Genomic DNA, 17,801 nt, shown 5'->3' on the forward strand with positions numbered 1-17,801 from the left:
GTTACTTTGGTGCATTAGAATCATGCAGAAGTTGTGTTTGGATTGGTTTGAGGTTTTTTTACCTCCACAGTACTCAGTTTCTAACATGTTAGAAAATTGTAGTACTGTTGCATGCTTATGATTTTAAGATGTATAATTTCCCATATATGTTTTTTTTTCCCCCAGCAAGTATTCAGTCTGTATGAAAAAGCTTGGTCTGGTTCCCCTGTGCAGTTTGCTTGGCAGAAAACTTTAGGAAATTTCCTTGCTGTAACAGGGTAAGATTGCAAGTATTTATTGCGTTTGTCCATAGAAATTAGCGATCAAGAAGGGATTTATTCTGTATATTAATCTTTTGTAGAGGTGATCGTACTGTGAAAATTTTTGATCGTCATGGTCAGAAGAGAAATGAAATCAGCCTACCAGGGTAGGTACTAAGATGGGTTTAAATTAGGTTTTTTGTTTTTTTCTTTAAAAATACTTATCTTCTGGTGAGGTACCGGGACAATGTGAGAACTTTTTAGGAAGAGATATATTTTGGGTGAACATACCTGGAAAAGAAGACAAACTGAGCATGTATGGAATCTGAGGCAGTAAAAGCTGAAGTCGTAGTAAGCTATCAAGAATAGTAAAAAAATATATTCTCCTACCCAAAGGAGTCCTTATTAGTAATAAACTCAATCTGTGTCATTATATTAGGAAGGATCATAATGAGGTTGTATACAATATATCCTCATCACGCTGACTGCGACTGCATTCTTGCTATTTTCAATTTTCTAACAATTTGTTATCGTAGCTTTACTGAAGAAAGATGCCCTTTTGGTTTAGTGTTTCTGTTTATATCACTGCCGTAATGTATGCATTGGCATTTTTGCTTTAGATGGAGAGGATACTCCTGAAGTGAGTCTCCTTTTTTTCCTGCTTGTCATACTTTGGTTCATGTCAGCGAGTGGTGTAGGAGCGTAGAAACTGTATTTTTTTCAAATGAAATTTAGAAAATTGTGTACTTTGGAAGATGCATCTAAGTTCTTAAAAGGCAGTCAGACCGTAGAAACAGGCACGATGTGACCCAGAGGAAACCTCCCTGGGTGAAAACAGTGTGACATTGGGTCATCGTACCATTTTGCTCAATTAAGATACTTGTATTGGGCTCCATTAGTACCTGATGTAGCAATAGTTTTCATTTGTGTACTGCTCATTTCTTCTTAGTATTTCGCCTTCTTTTATTTCTAACAACCTGATTAATTTTGATTAAGGTAGAGCCCTTAGTCCAGGTGAAACTCCCACTACAGCTTTTAATCTGAAGCCTGTAGTCTAGAGTCTAACTTCAGTTATCAGAACTCCACTTGCATATCCCTGTGTCACTGGTAGATATGAGCTAGATTCACTTAGCTCCCCGAGAAGTCTAGAAATCCAGTTTTTGCAGTTCACGGTGGTTGACACGTTGCACCAAACCAAGAGATGCAATTCTCATTGTCTTCACCAGACTCACTTGTAACTCACATCTTGCTGTTTGGGTCAGGAGCCATTCATAATGTGGACTGTGTCAGTCTCTTTTGCTTGGTAATATCGATAGCCCAGCCTATTCTGTGCTGTATTTTGCACCATGTATAATAAGTGCTCATTCGCTCCAGAAGACTGCCAAAAGTGAGGAAAGCTGTGTGGAATCAGAGGTGAACTCTGGGAAGAGTTTATGTTGGACTGGGAACCCTCTGCTGTCGTGTGGGTTGGCGAGGGTGGTGTGAAGGTGTGTCTACCTTACTGATGGACACTGATAGCACCACGTTATCGATGGACAGATGTGAGCCTTTCCTTGAGGGAAACATAACATCAAAACCACTTTTATAACAGTGTTATGTTCTCATGGCGAGGGAAAGAGTAGAAGAAACTTGCATAATAACCACATCTCCTAAAGGCTTTTTGAAATAATTAACATCTGCTTATAGTAGATTGCATAGTGTTGACTTTTTGAGGCCTGCCAGGAAATCTTCTACCTGTGTTAGGTAGTTCTTTTGAATTATTGTTTCCAACCTTTTGCTGTGACTGAAGAATAAATTCTTTTTGCTACTACTGGAATAAATTTCAATTTTTGTGATATGCAGCTTAAACAGAAATTAGTGTGCTTACATGGACGTTCTCCTGTCAGGCCACACTTTGCTTCTTTATTTGTTGGTTATCTGTTAACCAATTGCAATTAACTGCTGGACCTCTCCTTACATAAGAATGGAGTTCAGAATGTCAAGTATTCTCTGCTATACTTATTGATGTTACAAGCCTCTCACCATTATGTTGATAGAATTTGTTTTGTTTCCTGCTTACCAATTTGCATTTTCCCCTATTTTTTCTTTTTTGTCTTTGTTCCTGCTCACAATGTTGTGATTGGCTGTTAGGTATTCAGGAGTATATTTAGGGAATAGACTGTACTCTTTCTCTGGAATAAACTGCTGAAGTTTTAAAAAGAAAGATAGGAGAACCTGGAACTGAAGACTTACTAAATTCATTTATAGCAGTGTGTGTTTCTGTAGGACACTTTTGAAACTGCTTGCAGCAGGAGTTTTTGTTTGAATGGTAGTGAGTGTGAAATTTTTCATAGAGCTACCCTTTTAACCTGAAACTTTCAACTTACTTATCTAGAAAGAGTGGTGTCAGGTGACATAGGTTCTTGGTCTGCAGCATATGTGCTTTAAATACATGTTGTGAACAATACTGTTTTCAATTCACTAGAGACTTATGGGTAAGTCTGCTCTCCTCTTCATTATAGGAGCTGTTTGCAAGTAGAGATTTTTCCTGCTTCTGCATAGATTTCTTGTCCAAGTTCATTAGGCTTGTTGAGAAAAATAGGGAGTTCAGCTACATAGTTCTGGCTGTTTCTGTACTCTTACAAACATATTTTAACATTACTAGTGATTTCTCTTTTCTTCAGTAACTGTGTTGCTATGGACTGGGATAAGGATGGAGATACTTTAGCAATAGTCACAGACAAATCTAGCGCCATATTTCTGTGGGATGCGATCACAAACAAAACAAGCCAAGTAGACAGTGGCATGAGGTAAGAAATTTTTTTAACATGTTTTTTTTAGATACTGGGAGCACTGTGTCTTGTTGATGTGGAGGATATATTGCAAGATCATTTTTTACTGGAGTCCACATAGTACATATACTGTTAAAATAATATGCTACAGTTTGTTGCTAAAGTATTTTTTATAAGAGTTGCTGGTTTTGAAGTGTTTGTTGTAGGAGGAGATTTTAGTGTTTATAGGGGTTTTGTTTCTTTCTTGAGTGTCAGCAGTGCCAAAGTCTCTAGAGAGCTTTTCTCCAATGTTTCACTTTGTGGTAGCAACTCACTGGCTACACTTTCTCTTTAGTATTTCACATTCCTTAAAGGGAACTTGAAAGTAAGGAAGTGATTTCGGTAGTGCTAGGATTTTTTCCTCTTTGATTTGTAAGGGAACTAAAACATTATTCACAAAGCCATATTCACTGGTTTAGGATGGGAGGAGATATCTAAGGCGACCCTACTCTAAGGTTCAAAACCTTACCTTTATGAATTTGGCCACAGACTTTATAAACTCTTCTGAGGTCTGCATAACAATCAAGCATTGGGTTAATGAATGAACTTGGTTTAACAATTAAACTTTTGGCTTCCTTGAGTCTATTCCACCAAATTCTTGCATTCTACATAAACATTCTGTCTGTAAGAAAGAGAATGGAAGCAAATCTGTCCTATGTTAAGATGTATATACATGTTATACTGTGTGAATGAATAGACCATATTGTACCTCCTTTTCATGTGTGAACAAATACTTTGGGGGGAAAAGTAACTTGCTAGTATGCAAGCAAAAAAGAACGTAGAAGGTACTTAGCAGAATGGAGTATGCAGTAATTGCAGTTCCTTCATGATCTTTCTCTCTAATATTAGAGGTAAATTTCTTACTGGAGACAGTCTTACTAGAAAAGTATATCTCAGTTTGAGTCCTTAATGCTTCTTTTGTCACAGTGCTATTGTTCAAGCAGAATAAGCACTAAGATGTGTAAAGGGTGGGATAATCGGGCTTTTCTTGTATCCTTCCCTTTCTGAAATTAGAGAAGTACAAACAAAATCCCTCATATGCAAACCAAATATATATTGGAGATCATTTTACATGTCAATATCTGAAATTTGTTTCAAACTGCTATGGCATGCTTACAATAAAATTTAAAAAGATGGGAGGGACTGCACTAATTAGAAAATTCTGATTGAATTTTTTTTTTGCTTGAGGCTTTTTTCTTTTTAACATTTTGTATAGTAACTGTCTGTGTAGCCTTAAATATACATCAAAACAGGCCTTGCTGTATCTGAAACTTCAAGTTAAAATGGATCTTTCTAGCTTCCTTATTACAGTGACTAGAACGAGACCTATTCACTTTTGAGTTGAACTAAAAAAAAAATACAAAAAGTGACTGGAAAGTTTCACATACCTTCATGAAATCTTTGAGTAAAGCTGTGTAGTTGGCCAAATTACCTATCAAAAACTGTTGATGTTTTTAGACACATTTCTGTTTGTACAAGTCATGTTACATCACCTCATACAACTTTTTAATAATTTTACTATTTTGTATGTACTTAAATATTTCTGATATTTGTAGAAAACATTTGCTTAATTTAAAAATTCTTCTTGATCTGTGTGATTTCATAGAATTGCAAAACAAATATGCAAAATGTTTTCATATCTAAGCACATGAAAGGAATCTTTACAATAAAAAGTAAAAATTGTCTTTATTTCAGGGATGCAATGTCTTTCTTATTATGGTCTCGAGTTGGAACTTTACTTGCTGTTGGAACAACAAAAGGAAACTTACTTATATATAACCATCAGACTTCTCGCAAGATTTCTGTTCTTGGTATGCATTGGTTTGAAACTAATCTTACTCATGTGAAAGTGTCATTTTGCTAATATGCTTAGATTCCTTTTTAGTTCTCTATATGTACATGCTAGTAAAAAATATGCGTATACTCAACTTGCACCTTCTGGTTTGTTTTACTTAGCAGAGTATTTTTACAGTGTAGTAAGTAATATATATATATTACTGTCTCACGGGAAACTTGTGTTATCTTTTCTGCAAAGAATTTGTGTGGTTGTTCTTGTTGCTAAGTTACTCTTTCTTACATGCTTGAAGTACCTTTGGGCATAAAGGCTAAGGATATAACAGTCCCCAGAAATTCCGTGCAAAGAAATGGAAGAACAGGGGCTGTGCCATTTCCTATAAGGTCAAAAGACTTCCATCTGGGAGCAGAAGATTTAAAAAAAAAGGCTCTTGAATTTGTAGTTGCTCTGACAAGTTGTTTCACATTCTGACAATCTGTGAGTGGCCAAACAGAGTATATTTTCATCACAGACTTTTTTTTTTGTGGTTGTGTTCATTTTTCAAGGTAAACACACTAAGAAGATTACTTGTGGCTGTTGGAGTACTGAAAACCTCCTGGCTCTAGGTGGTGAAGACAAAATGATTACTATAAGCAATCAGGAAGGGGATACTATAAGACAGGTAGTATTTCTTACCCACATTTGATATTAAGGCATACTCCTTGTTCCCAAGAAAGCTGGGGCCTATGGGATCTTGTGCCTTTTGAATCCCACTGCTTTCAAGGACAAGGAGCCTTTGGGAAACCTCATGTAGGATGAGGGCATATCTAAGAATCTGAACCTCTGTGTTATGCAATGTGATTTATGATATTAGAGTCTTTGCAATTCTGTTGTGGTCCTGCCTAAATACACTTCTCTCATCCTTTGTATCTGTTGTAAGGGGATCCCATGAGTGCAACCTTAGTTTGACTTCCCCAGTAACAGCATAGAAGAGCTCTGATGTGACTCTTCATAACATCTTTAGGAAGTACTTTTAGTGTTGGTTTTGCTTTAGAGTGGTTTAACAAAGATCTTGGCTCTGATGTGCAAGGATTATTCCTAGGCTGTGGACCTCTGTTGCTTTGTTGAGAGCTTTGATTCCGATGCTTTCTCCAAGTACACTCAAATCCTCAAGTTAAGAATTCTGTTTGTTTACATACATCACAGTCCTTCCAAGCAATGACAGTTGCTACCTAATGTGCAAATGATTATAATTCATTATTTTTACTTTAATGAACAGTGTTTTCACTAAAAATTTTCAAAGCACAAATCTTTTGTAGTTTATTTCATATGCTTCCTTCGTTGTGAAGACCACAACTGGAGAAGAATACCCTAATAAATTTATTAAGGTGTGCCTGTGCTTTAAATTATCAGACCTAGGGAGTAGAAGCAGTGTAGCTGAGATGGCAGAGATCTAAGCAAGGCTTGTTTATTAGGTTTTGACTACAAAAGCAACTAGACTGCTATCACTTGCTAAACTTAGATCAGGTATGCCCATTTTAAAATACATTGTAAATATTTAACTTGTATGCCTTATTCTTGGTCTTCCTTCTTTGAATTGGCATCAGAGTGACCTTTTTTATACTGCTTCAGTTAGTACTGTCTGTGTAATATCATCATGCAGGTCTTCTTCCTCATCTGGATCTTTCCTTCTCTGTCTGAATTCGTGTATCTGTTGCATAACTGTGTTTCCTAGATATTTTTTCAGTATATTCTATGCTAACATGTCATTATGATCCAAACTGAGGTTGTGTTTTCTCCAACATTTTTTTTTTTTTTTGGTACTAAATGCAATGACAACTTTATCTGTCTGTCTTTATCACTATATTGTAAAGGGTTGGAATAATGCGGTTATTTATCATCAGTATTTGCTACATTAACTGTTGATTTCTCAGTCTGAAATTCTTTCTTGCAGACCTCGGTGAGCTCAGATCCCAGTGATATGCAGTTCTCAGTTATGAAGACTGATGAAAGAATATCAACCAGGGAAAGCACAGTAAGAAGTCACTGCAAAATACTGTAGTTCAAGTGAGAGTAATCTACCTCCATGTGACCTGCTTCCTTTTCCTTCGAGGAAATGGAGCTGATTTAATGCTGTAGAGAAAATTCTTGAATTGATAAAGACTCAGAATTCAGATCCATAGAATTCTTGAGGATTATTTGAAGTCCTAAATCTCATCTTTTAGTGAAGAAATAGGGCCTTATTTTAAAGTGATGCCATTCTTACCAAGTTAATTTTTCTTTTCATTCATTGGCAGGTAAGTGTAGTGGTTGGCAAGAAGACTCTCTTTCTTTTTAATTTGAATGATCCTGATAACCCGATTGATCTGAAATTTCAGCAGCCTTACGGCAGTATTGTAGCCTACAAATGGTGAGCAGAACTTTCTTAATTAAGCATTGTGGTATTAACAAGCTGCGTATTTTCCAAGTACTTCTGATAAATGCTGGAAACTAGATCACCTATCCCTTGCTCACACTGGATTTTTCCTGGATGTTTTGTAGCCTTTTTAGTAATTCTTTTCCAAACACAAAGTAGTCTGCATTTTGTAATTGTTCCACCTGATGATTCAATGGCTATAAAAGCAGTATTTTCAGATGGAATCACAGTTGGTGTGCTCAAAACACTATTAGAACATTAATATGTTCCTGTCCTGACAGAAGATTAAACTGAAGGGTTTATGTGTTGTTTTCTGTCTGGATGAGTAAATGATGAAAGAACTAGGGATGGAGTTTCGTCCTTCAGCTAGTTTGTTGGTTTACAAAGTTTTGCAAAGTTCTTATAGACTCCCTGCTGTGCAATACCATTGGTAGTGTTCCTATGAAGAAAACCTAAGCTAAAAGTTTCAACTCTGTACCAAGAACTGGTATACCAAAACTCTGGTGTTTCTATGTCTTTGAATCATTTCAGCTTGTCTTTTAACACCTGTTCATTAATGTGGAATTGACATTCCTTTACACTATTCCTTTACAAGAAAACCTGTAGTGATATGCTTCTTAGTTTGTGGCCACATATGTAACAAGGCATACCTGAACTGTGTACCTTGCAGTGATTTTTCTTGCAATTAAGCTGATGAGATATCATTTTAATTCATCCTTACATGCTGTAACTATTTCTGCCTTAACCTCGTTATTTCTGCTTGACACTATGAAAAGTAAACAGACCATTTACAAACACACACCAGTGCGCTTTTAGCAGATGTGGGTAGAGCCCTTCCCAAATCTTCATTCGCGAAGCCTAGCCATGATGATGATGATGATGATGAAGGGCAGAGTGACTGGCATTATTGGTTTTACATGGCTTTGATGGGACCAAATTGGCCAGAACCTTGAAAGCAAAGTTGCCATCTTCTGGCATGTTTATTCCAATGAAGGTACCAGAAATCTTCCTCCTGGCATCACTGCCATGTTTGCAGCATGCTGAAAGTGAAGTGGCATTTTAAAATGCAGGAAAGATGACTTATGAGTGAACTCTAGGCACAAACATGGTTCTATCCTTTAAGAACCTTTGGTAATTTTTTCCCTTAACCTATTTTATACTATATTGTTTTATGTTATATATATAAATTCCCATAAATTGCTTATTTTTCCTATTACAGGGAGGCATTGACAATTACTCCAGCAGTCTGAAAGAAAAATTATTTTGTGTATTGCATTAATAGATCTCTTAATTGTTGTTTTTTTTAACAGGTATGGTGATGGCTACATTATGATTGGTTTCTCACGGGGGTGCTTTGTAGTCATTTCTACACACATCCGTGAGATAGGTCAAGAAATCTTTCAAGCTCACAATCATAAGGACAATCTAAGCAGCATTGCTATATCCCAGTCATTAAACAAAGCTGCATCATGTGGAGACAATTGGTAAGTGGTAGTTTTATACATAAGGAATGAATGCATCTCCCACAGGTGTAGCTCTCAGGCATTAAAGCTGTGCTTCCTAAGGCTCCAAGGCTCCTTAAGAAGTGAGTGGAAAGAAGATGAGATTAATTGTTCTGTGGAGCTGCTGCTCTGCCTAGAGTTAGAAGCTAATATTGACAAAAATCCCTGCAATTGTAATTAATTTTATTGTAATTAATTGTAAACAAAAAAATTAATTAAACTTTAGTATAGATTATTCCTTTCGATTCTTTCTTTTTCTATTATGTTATTGACTACAAAAAAGTCCAAATTTCCTTACTATGATTTATTGATTGAACATAAACATCTGCTTAATGATAGGAGAACAGTTAATTTAAAACTGTACTGAGTATACTTGTATCCTGTATCCTGATATCCTCCTCCCTGGTGTTTGGTCTTACCTCCAATCTAGACAAAACTCTAAAAGTGTAAGCAATTAAGGAAAAAATAAGTAAAGAGACTGGAGTTCTTCCAAAATATGTTGTGCATATGATAGAATAGCTTCTTTAGTGCCTCATCTGCTGCTCCCTGATTCTGTGATACCTGAATTCTTCAGCAAAAGGGGAACTAAGTGATGGTAGGAGTCAGACCATTCTCTCTGTCCTCAGCTCTGTGTAGGACTGACTGCTGATTTATGGCACTTGCACATCAAGAGTGGTGTAACTATGAGCGAAGCATGGTGCAACTTCAAGCACTTCACCTATTATACAATAAGGATTATTTCTTTAGGGGCTGTTTAACATACATTGAGTGACATGACAGCACAAATAAACTCTCTGTCCCTTTTTATGTGAAGCAGGATTGAAAGCTATTTTTTTGCATCTTGTGTTTCAAGCACTGTTTGTTGATCACTAATGTGTTTTTAAACTAACATGTCAAAAGGGAATAACTGTGTTTCCCAACCCTGAGTTCTTTCAAATTGGATTTGTGTCTTTTCCTCAAATTTTAGTTCTCCGAGCAAATATTTTTGTACAGTGATATAGGGATATGGTATTTAGAGTGATGGATAACTGAGTATGTGTTGCTCTTTAGGAAATGGAAGGCATTTTGTGTTTATGGTGAATGAGACTTAGATGGGTGAGAATGACTGTTTATTTTTGTTTTAGCATTAAAATCCATGATCTGTCAGATCTGAGAGAAATGTATGCCATAATAAACTTGGATGATGAAAACAAAGGTATGTTAACATTCTCCATGAAGAGAGAAATTTTTACAAATTAAGTATACTGGAATTTTCATGGTGTCTCTGTTTTTGTGAGTGAAAGTACTACTGTTGGAAAAACTGTGTAAATATAGAATTTATCAAAAATTCCTTCTGTCTCAAGTTGTAATTATTAAGTGACCAGTAGCAAAATGGGAACATATTTTGTGTGTTCAAAGGATAGAGAATTACAGCTCTCAGAATATTTGATCAGTTAGTGTCATGTGGTTTTGAATCTGTAATAGAGGATATTCAGATTATCAAAACAATACACTTAACCGGTTTCCTCTTCTTTCCATGATTTTTGGTGGGGTTTTTTTGTGCTTTTCAGCATTTCTTGTAGTGACATATAGTACTTTATCTATTTTCATCCTGATATATAGGATTTGTGTCTGTGGCTTCCAGAACAGTGTTACAAAACTATTTTCTTCAGTAATGAGTTAACTAGCATTGTCTCCGCATGTAGTATTTGTAAATGCTTTATTTATTGTCAAGTTGCTGGTTGCCTCCAGAATTTTATTTCTAAGAACCTTCCCTCCTTTTTCATTTTTTCCCAGAAATTTAGGATATTGTCAGCATAATGTTTTCCCCTGTCTCCTTGGAATATTGGTATTAGTCAGTTAAAATATGAATAGGAATTTCCAGGCACTGAGGACCAAACACTGTTTCTGTGTTTAGTACTTACTAAGTTGGCGATAAGGGAAATAAGATTGAATTCTGCTCAGCTGCTTCCAGTATTATGTTTCACTTTGAATGTGCTGAATAAACTGTCAGTGTTGGAAAACAGGGAAAGAGGTGATCTGTTTTATAACAGATACACAATCTGGTCTAGTGGAAATTGGGTTGTACCTAGATGGTCTTTAAGGTCCCTTCCAACTCAAACCGTTCTGTGATTCTGTGAAGACTTCACTCTCAGCAAAATGCTATATTAGTAAATTCTGTGTTTGGTTTGACTGATTGCAATTAATCTTGGAATTATATTAATTGGTTATATTTAAATACATTAGTACCTATATTGCTATATATTAATTCCTACCATTTTCACATTTTAAAGCAAAATACTTATATCTTGGTTTCAGTAGTTAAAGAAAGGATCTTTTTTTTTTTACAAAAACTTGTGAATGTTTTAGGTGTAGATCAGCTGGCTTGGACAGATGATGGACAGTTGTTGGCAGTATCTACACGGAGAGGATCCCTTCATGTTTTCTTGACAAAGCTTCCAATCCTTGGAGATGCTTGCAGTACACGGATTGCATACCTTACTTCTCTTCTAGAAGTTACCGTAGCCAATCATGTGGAGAGAGTATGATAACCTCTTTCTTTTAAACTTCATGTAGATATAAATAAAGTAAGTATTAAAAGTGGATAAAAATTGTATTATTTTGTTTTGTTTTCTTACAGGAGCTACCAGTCACAGTCTCTGTTGAAGTAGAGCCCAGTTTTGTTGCTATTGGTGTTTATCATCTGGCTGTAGGAATGAACAATCGGGCTTGGTTTTATGCACTTGGAGAGAATAGTAAGCATAAATTCAGTTCTCTTAAAATTAGTGCAGTACTCTGTCTCATTTTATGAATTCAGTATTGTGTTTAGCAGTTCTGGACATTCCACATTGTACACTAAAAACTTGAATTGCCATATGGTCCTGCTAGGATGGGATAATGATCTTCACAGACTGAAGCAGTTATGACAAGGCATTGTAAATAACAGAGTTAAAACTTCATGTTCAAGGTATCGGTCATGAAACGTAGACTTTCTTGGTTTTTTGAGATCATGTTGGTAACCAATGAAGGAGTTTTAGGCTTTACATACAAAGTTTGGCAAAGTACCTAGGAACTATATGATCAGAGAGTTTTGTAGATATTCATTTTGCTTGTGTGGGATAAGGAAAAATTGGTTGTGCTGTATCCAAATTTTAGATAGTGGATTTAAAGCTTTCATGTTTCTCTAAGCATCACCTTTTTTCAATAACAATATATTAATCAAAACTATAAGAATACTAGTCAGAGTTGCATAAGGAATGAGTTTCTGTTTTACTTTCTAACCAGTTTTCTGACTGCTAAGAAGAAAGTGTATTTACATGTGACTTGTCTCCTCTCTGCTTAGTTGTCAGTTTTTCACATCTGCTTACTTGGCTGCAAATTTAAATGATGATAAGTGAAGACCTGTACAAAATCAAAATATTTTTACCTTTTCTTTTTTGTTTGAATCCTTTAGATGTAAAAAAGCTTAAAGATGTGGAGTACCTGGGGACTGTAGCAAGTATGCACCTTAATTCTGATTATGCTGCTGCTCTCTTTGAGGGTAAAGTCCAGTTGCATATGGTAAGAGCTCTGGCAATTTGGATTGCTGAACTAATGAGTTGATCTAAGTTGAACAAGTTAATATAATTTTAAAAATGAGATAAAATGGAATGATCTTTAGTTAATGGAGATAAAAATTAAAAATTCTTCAGAATTGTTTTACTGGCTAACTAAAATATAAAGCTGAGTTTCTGTAGATTTCAGAAATACAACCTAGTCTAGAAAAGGTGACAAAAACGTTTTCTTGTCAGATGTTTAACAGTTTTATTTTAAAGGTCTGTGGGAATCTGCCAGAAGCAGATGCTGGGTTTTTAAGGGATGCAAGTTTTTTTTCATCTGACTTCTTTACAGTTTGATACAGGCAACACTATGATACTTTATTGTTAACAGTGGAGTTTTTCAGTTCATTCTTTTCTTTATATTTAGATAGAAAGTGAAGATTTGGGTGCTCAGGAAGAACGAGAAACAAGACTTTTCCCAGCAGATGATGATAAATACCGAATTTTGTGCCATGCTTTAACTAGTGACTTCCTCCTATATGGTACAGATGTGAGTATTACTTCTGTTTTTAAAGATTTTTTTAGATTGAATGTATTTCTATCTGAATTATTTGGATTAATACTCGTATTTTTAGCAAAAAAACCCCTGCATCTGTGAACTTTAGAGTGGATTATTTTCTATGAAAAACTTTAAGCAAATATGGTCAAAATTGGATCCAGCTTCTTTACTGTTGCATTTATATGACATGCTTTGGCAGGAAGGTGAAGTTTTGCTTTTACTAGTGTTTGTTGCAAAACACTGGTTTTAATAGCAGTGTGATAGCATAAATAGAAATCTTGACTTACTACTGAAGCTTTTGTCCAAAGAGAATTTTTTTAATGGATTTTTCTGGACATTTTCCTGTGCATGAGGGGTAGTTCCTTTCCTTTTAATATTTTCTGGCACTGGGAATACAGGGTACATTTGGTATTGTAGTATTGTACTCCTTGTGATATCAGCTGACCTTCCAGAAGAAAAGCCAGAACAACTATTTCTGGTTTTATCACTGGTTTAATAACTTGAGTGGTTTTGCAGCAGTTGAGGCCTTTCCCACCTCCTCAGTACGTAAACTGGTACTGGTAAATTTGGGGTACTAAATTTGCAACCGATCATTTTGATGTGTGCAACTTTTACAGGTGATGTCAAAAGCTACCTTTTCAATCAGTGTGACACTGATTGAAATATAGCTTTGATCAGAAATCAGTTTGATTGCTTTTCTCACCTGAATTAGGTACATCTGTTCTTAAGAATGTGTGGTTCTTCTTTGGAGGCAAATTTTTCAGCTTTGTTTGAAGGTTAAGCTTCTCTCAGCAATGAGACAGGCATTTCCCGTGTTTAGAGAAATACAGTTTGTCTCCACAAAGCAGAGTGAGATAAATGTCAAAACCAACAGAAAACCGCTCAAACCTCCACTCCTTTCTCCATCCCCCCGAAGCCTCAAGTTTTCCTATCCTGCCCAAAACAGGCTGTGAATGAAGAAGAAAGCAAAAAAATTCACTTGGAAGTACTTTTTTTAAACACTCAGTACTCTAAGATGGGAGAAAGTACAACCAGATTAATTAACTACTGGCCACTTACTGATGTCATTATTAAGATTTTATATTCTTTCTCGTTAGACTGGAGTTATTCGTTATTTCTACATTGAAGACTGGCAATATGTGAATGAATATCGGTGTGAGAAAGATTTTTCCAGATCCCAATGGAACCAGAATGGCTTTCATAGATGACAAAAGTGATGGCTTTGTCTATTGTCCAGTAAGTTAGTTTGGGATACCCATACACTTATATTTACAAGCATGTTCTTTAACTATATAGTGTTTTTAATAGAGAAAGGAAAAGATAATGTCACACCAACACATATGCGGATAGAAGCAATTGGCAAGGAGACTGGAGGATAACTTAATAAGGAAATAAAATCTGTCATATTAGATCAGGACAATTTCATTATACTGAGTTTCTGATTGGTAGTTTTCAAAAATGTATGTGTTGGTGTATTTAAATACAGATAATTTAGGCCATCAACAAGCATTGCCAGTTTCACTGCCTCTCCCTATACCTTTTTTTAAGAATAGTAAATATCATTTATATAATGTGCATTTTCTCCACTTCTGAATTAAACTTTTTGTTGCTCAGAATCAATGCTTATAAGAAACTTTTTCTAAATACAGTTCTCATATTTCTGCACTATTTAAATTATTTTAAAAGTTTTTAATCATAACTGGGATGAATATTTAGTTTATCTCCTTAGTCACTTGGTAGTAATTTTACTTTTGCATTATATGTAGGTAAACGATAGAGTATATGAGATTCCAGATTTCTCACCAACTATTAAAGGAATCCTGTGGGAAAACTGGCCAATGGATACAGGTGTTTTTGTTGCTTTTGATGACGATAAAGTGTACACTTACGTTTTTCATAAGGATGCCATTCAAGGTACTGTAAGTTCTTTAAAAAAGTTATTTACTATTTTAGTTAATAAAGTAAAACATGTTCTTAAATAAAATGCATACAAAAATAAATAGTACTACAGAAGTTTTGAAGTGCAGCTGATGGATAGAAGACAAGTTGCTTTGTAGGTTTCTCTGTAAAGCTCCAACAAGGCATTTTGATCTTAACTCCCTAAGCTTCTTGCTATTGTAATATTTCATCTGAAAGTTACACATTGTGCTTCAGCTGTATTTTGAAATGTTCATGAGAAAAATCTTAGGATCAGGGTGACAAAACCTGTATTCATTTACAGTGTTAACCAAAATTGATTGTAATCATAGCAGTTTCTGTATTTGTGACAGAGAAACATTTAGAAATTTCCCTACAAACATTTGGAAAAGGACCCTTTTTAGAAGGTTTAGAAGAGTTAAGTCCTGTATTTTACTGAAAAATATCCACTGTAGAGTCACTGGTTACTGCCAGAATTAGAGACTTTGAATTAATGCCCTACAAATATACGTGGTTTCAGCTGTGACTGCTTCCTACACTTTCTACCATGTAGTGATTTTCACATGATGTCTTCTTTTCTTCCTGATCTTTGAATCTAGGATCAAAGATTATTTTGGCAGGTGGCACAGAAGTCCCCTATTCCCATAAACCTTTGTTGTTGTATAATGGAGAAATAACTTGTCAGACTCAGAGTGGGAAAACAAACAATATCTATCTAAGTACTCACTGTTTCCTTGGCAATTTGAAAGACTTTGGACCTAATAAGCTGAGACAGATGCTTACTCAGACTCTAATGCTGAAAAGGTACATCTACATTTTAATTATATTCTGTAAATTGTTTTCTGCTGTTCTTAAGCTCAGTACAGAGTATCCTGGTGATTTAAAAATGTCCTGCTGAATACTGATAGATTGGTCTGTGAGTCCACACAGCTGTTGATGGAGACCAAGCAAAATAAGTGACCCAGTGGTGTTTTATTTGTTTTTCCACTGTCAAGTAAAAGCTAAAGCAATTTTTTTCAAGACTGATTCGGGGTTATATGGTGGTGGCTCTTCCAAAACTGGCTGAAGGTGGTTCTTGCATACTCCCACTGTAATGAAGCAATGCAAAAACAGTATAATGGAAAGAATGCCAGAATAGGGAAAGCAGATGGTTTCCTGAAAAAGTGTGGTAGAAACAGGGGTAGAACTGTAAGGTACACATGTATATTTTTCCTTTCTTCCTGATACATCTCTCTCTCTCCATGACTTAGAAGTAAATGTTTATTATTTTTTCTGTAACATAAGGGAAAAAAGTGTTGAGAGGGAGTTTTAGGTATAAGTAATACCTAAAATTAAAATAGTTCTAAATGGCTTTTACCTTCTATAGGTTTTCTGAAGCATGGGAGCTGTGCAGACTTCTGAATGACCAGTCTTGTTGGAATGAGCTGGCCGAAGCTTGCTTACATCATATGGAGGTGGATTTTGCAATACGTGTTTATCGGACATCTGGTAATGCTGGGATGGTGATGTCACTAGAGCAAATAAAGGTAAAATGTAAAGTCTCTTTTAAATAGGAAATACAGTGATTTAATTCTTCTTTAAGAATTGCTGGATCCTTAGTTTTTGGGGAGCAGTTGTTTTTTTTTCAAATAGAAGAAGGTGAGTTGTTTTCAAGGAATAGAAAGGATAAAGTGTCCAAACTACATGCCTCTTGCTTGGTTTTCTCTTGAAGTGGTTGCAGTCTCTACTGGAATGCACAACATTTCTTTCTGCATTTGTTTGAGAGCAGCAGAATATATTCATGTCTCAGGCATTCAGAGGCTCTAATTTTTCAGAAAATGTTGCAGACTGTTGTTATTATTTTAAAAAAATCCTAACCAAAACCAGATTACAATTATACATCTAAAACTGAAATAGTACCTTAAAATTATACTTCTGCAAATTGCTGATTTTAGACAGTGTTACCCTAGTGACTCTGAGCTATAATAAGAAAGTGAGGGCTTTTTCTGGTTTATAGAATCCAATACACGTGGTTGTAAAATGTAAGGATATTGGTTTTACTGTGTTTCTGAGATTATGTTACTTACTTATACAATATTTATTTTCTTTTGGACTAATTCTGCAACTACTATGTCTTTCTACAGGGAATAGAAGACCACAACCTTTTAGCAGGACATCTTGCAATGTTTACTGGTGATTTTAATTTGGCTCAGGATTTATATCTGGCATCCTCCTGTCCTATTGCTGCTCTTGAGGTAATCATTTAAGATGTGTATATTTTCTGCTCTTTTCATTTCCAGATTAATGTTGTAATATTTTACCTTTTGATAATTTTGCCCTTTTATGGTTTTGTTCTTGCCATTGTGTGACTAGAATTATAGAATATCCTGAGCTGGAAGGGACCCACAAGGATCATCAAGTTCAACCCTTAGCCCTGCACAGGACCATCCTCATGAGTCACACCATCTGCCTGAGAGTATGATCAAAGTGCCTCTTGACCTCTGTCAGGCTTGGTGCTGTGACCAGTTCCCTGGGGAGTCTGTTCCAGTGCCCAGCCACCGTCTTGGTGAAGAACCTTTTTCTAATCTCCAACCTAAACTTCCCCTTACACAACTTGAGGCCATTCCCTCAGATCCTGTCACTGGTCACCACAGAGAAGAGATCAGTGCCTGCCCCTCCTCTTCCCCTCACGAGGAAGTTGTAACTGCAATGAGGTCTCCCCTCAGCCTCTTCTCCAGGTTGAACAGACCAAGTGACCTCAGCCACTACTCATACAGCTTCCCCTCAAGGCCCTTCACCATCTTTGTTGCCCTCCTTTGGACAGTCTCTAATAGCTGAATACCTTTCTTATATTGTGGTGCCCAAAACTGCACACAATATTCAAGATGAGGCCACCCCAGTGCAGAGCAGGACAATCCCCTCCCTGGACTGGCTGGCAGTGCTTTACCTGATGCCCCCTCAGGACATGTTTGGCCCTCCTGGCTGCCAGGACAGTGCTGAATCATATTCAACTTGCCATCAACCATGACCCCCAGGTCCCTTTTCAGGGCGTTGCTCTCCAGCATCTTGTTCCCCAGTTTGTATATG

The 17,801-nt window shown here is 36.1% G+C and overlaps 1 protein-coding gene across 1 annotated transcript in view; it reads left to right on the top strand.

Moving 5' to 3' along the window:
* Positions 1 to 101: 101 nt before the first annotated feature.
* Positions 102 to 17,801, top strand: part of WDR19 (WD repeat domain 19) — a 40,065-nt gene continuing 22,365 nt past the window's right edge. Inside the window, 19 exon segments of the mRNA XM_029960234.1 lie at positions 102 to 257; positions 341 to 406; positions 2,903 to 3,028; positions 4,745 to 4,860; positions 5,390 to 5,505; positions 6,778 to 6,858; positions 7,121 to 7,233; positions 8,550 to 8,723; positions 9,866 to 9,936; positions 11,091 to 11,263; positions 11,362 to 11,476; positions 12,175 to 12,281; positions 12,687 to 12,809; positions 13,916 to 13,971; positions 13,973 to 14,054; positions 14,585 to 14,732; positions 15,335 to 15,539; positions 16,102 to 16,261; positions 16,859 to 16,969. Coding sequence (XP_029816094.1) covers positions 112 to 257; positions 341 to 406; positions 2,903 to 3,028; positions 4,745 to 4,860; positions 5,390 to 5,505; positions 6,778 to 6,858; positions 7,121 to 7,233; positions 8,550 to 8,723; positions 9,866 to 9,936; positions 11,091 to 11,263; positions 11,362 to 11,476; positions 12,175 to 12,281; positions 12,687 to 12,809; positions 13,916 to 13,971; positions 13,973 to 14,054; positions 14,585 to 14,732; positions 15,335 to 15,539; positions 16,102 to 16,261; positions 16,859 to 16,969 — 2,289 coding nt within the window. The 5' untranslated portion in view covers positions 102 to 111.

Source organism: Manacus vitellinus, unplaced genomic scaffold (assembly GCF_001715985.3).
Source record: "Manacus vitellinus isolate BGI_N305 unplaced genomic scaffold, ASM171598v3 scaffold_0_pilon, whole genome shotgun sequence".
Taxonomy (NCBI): Eukaryota; Metazoa; Chordata; class Aves; order Passeriformes; family Pipridae; genus Manacus; species Manacus vitellinus.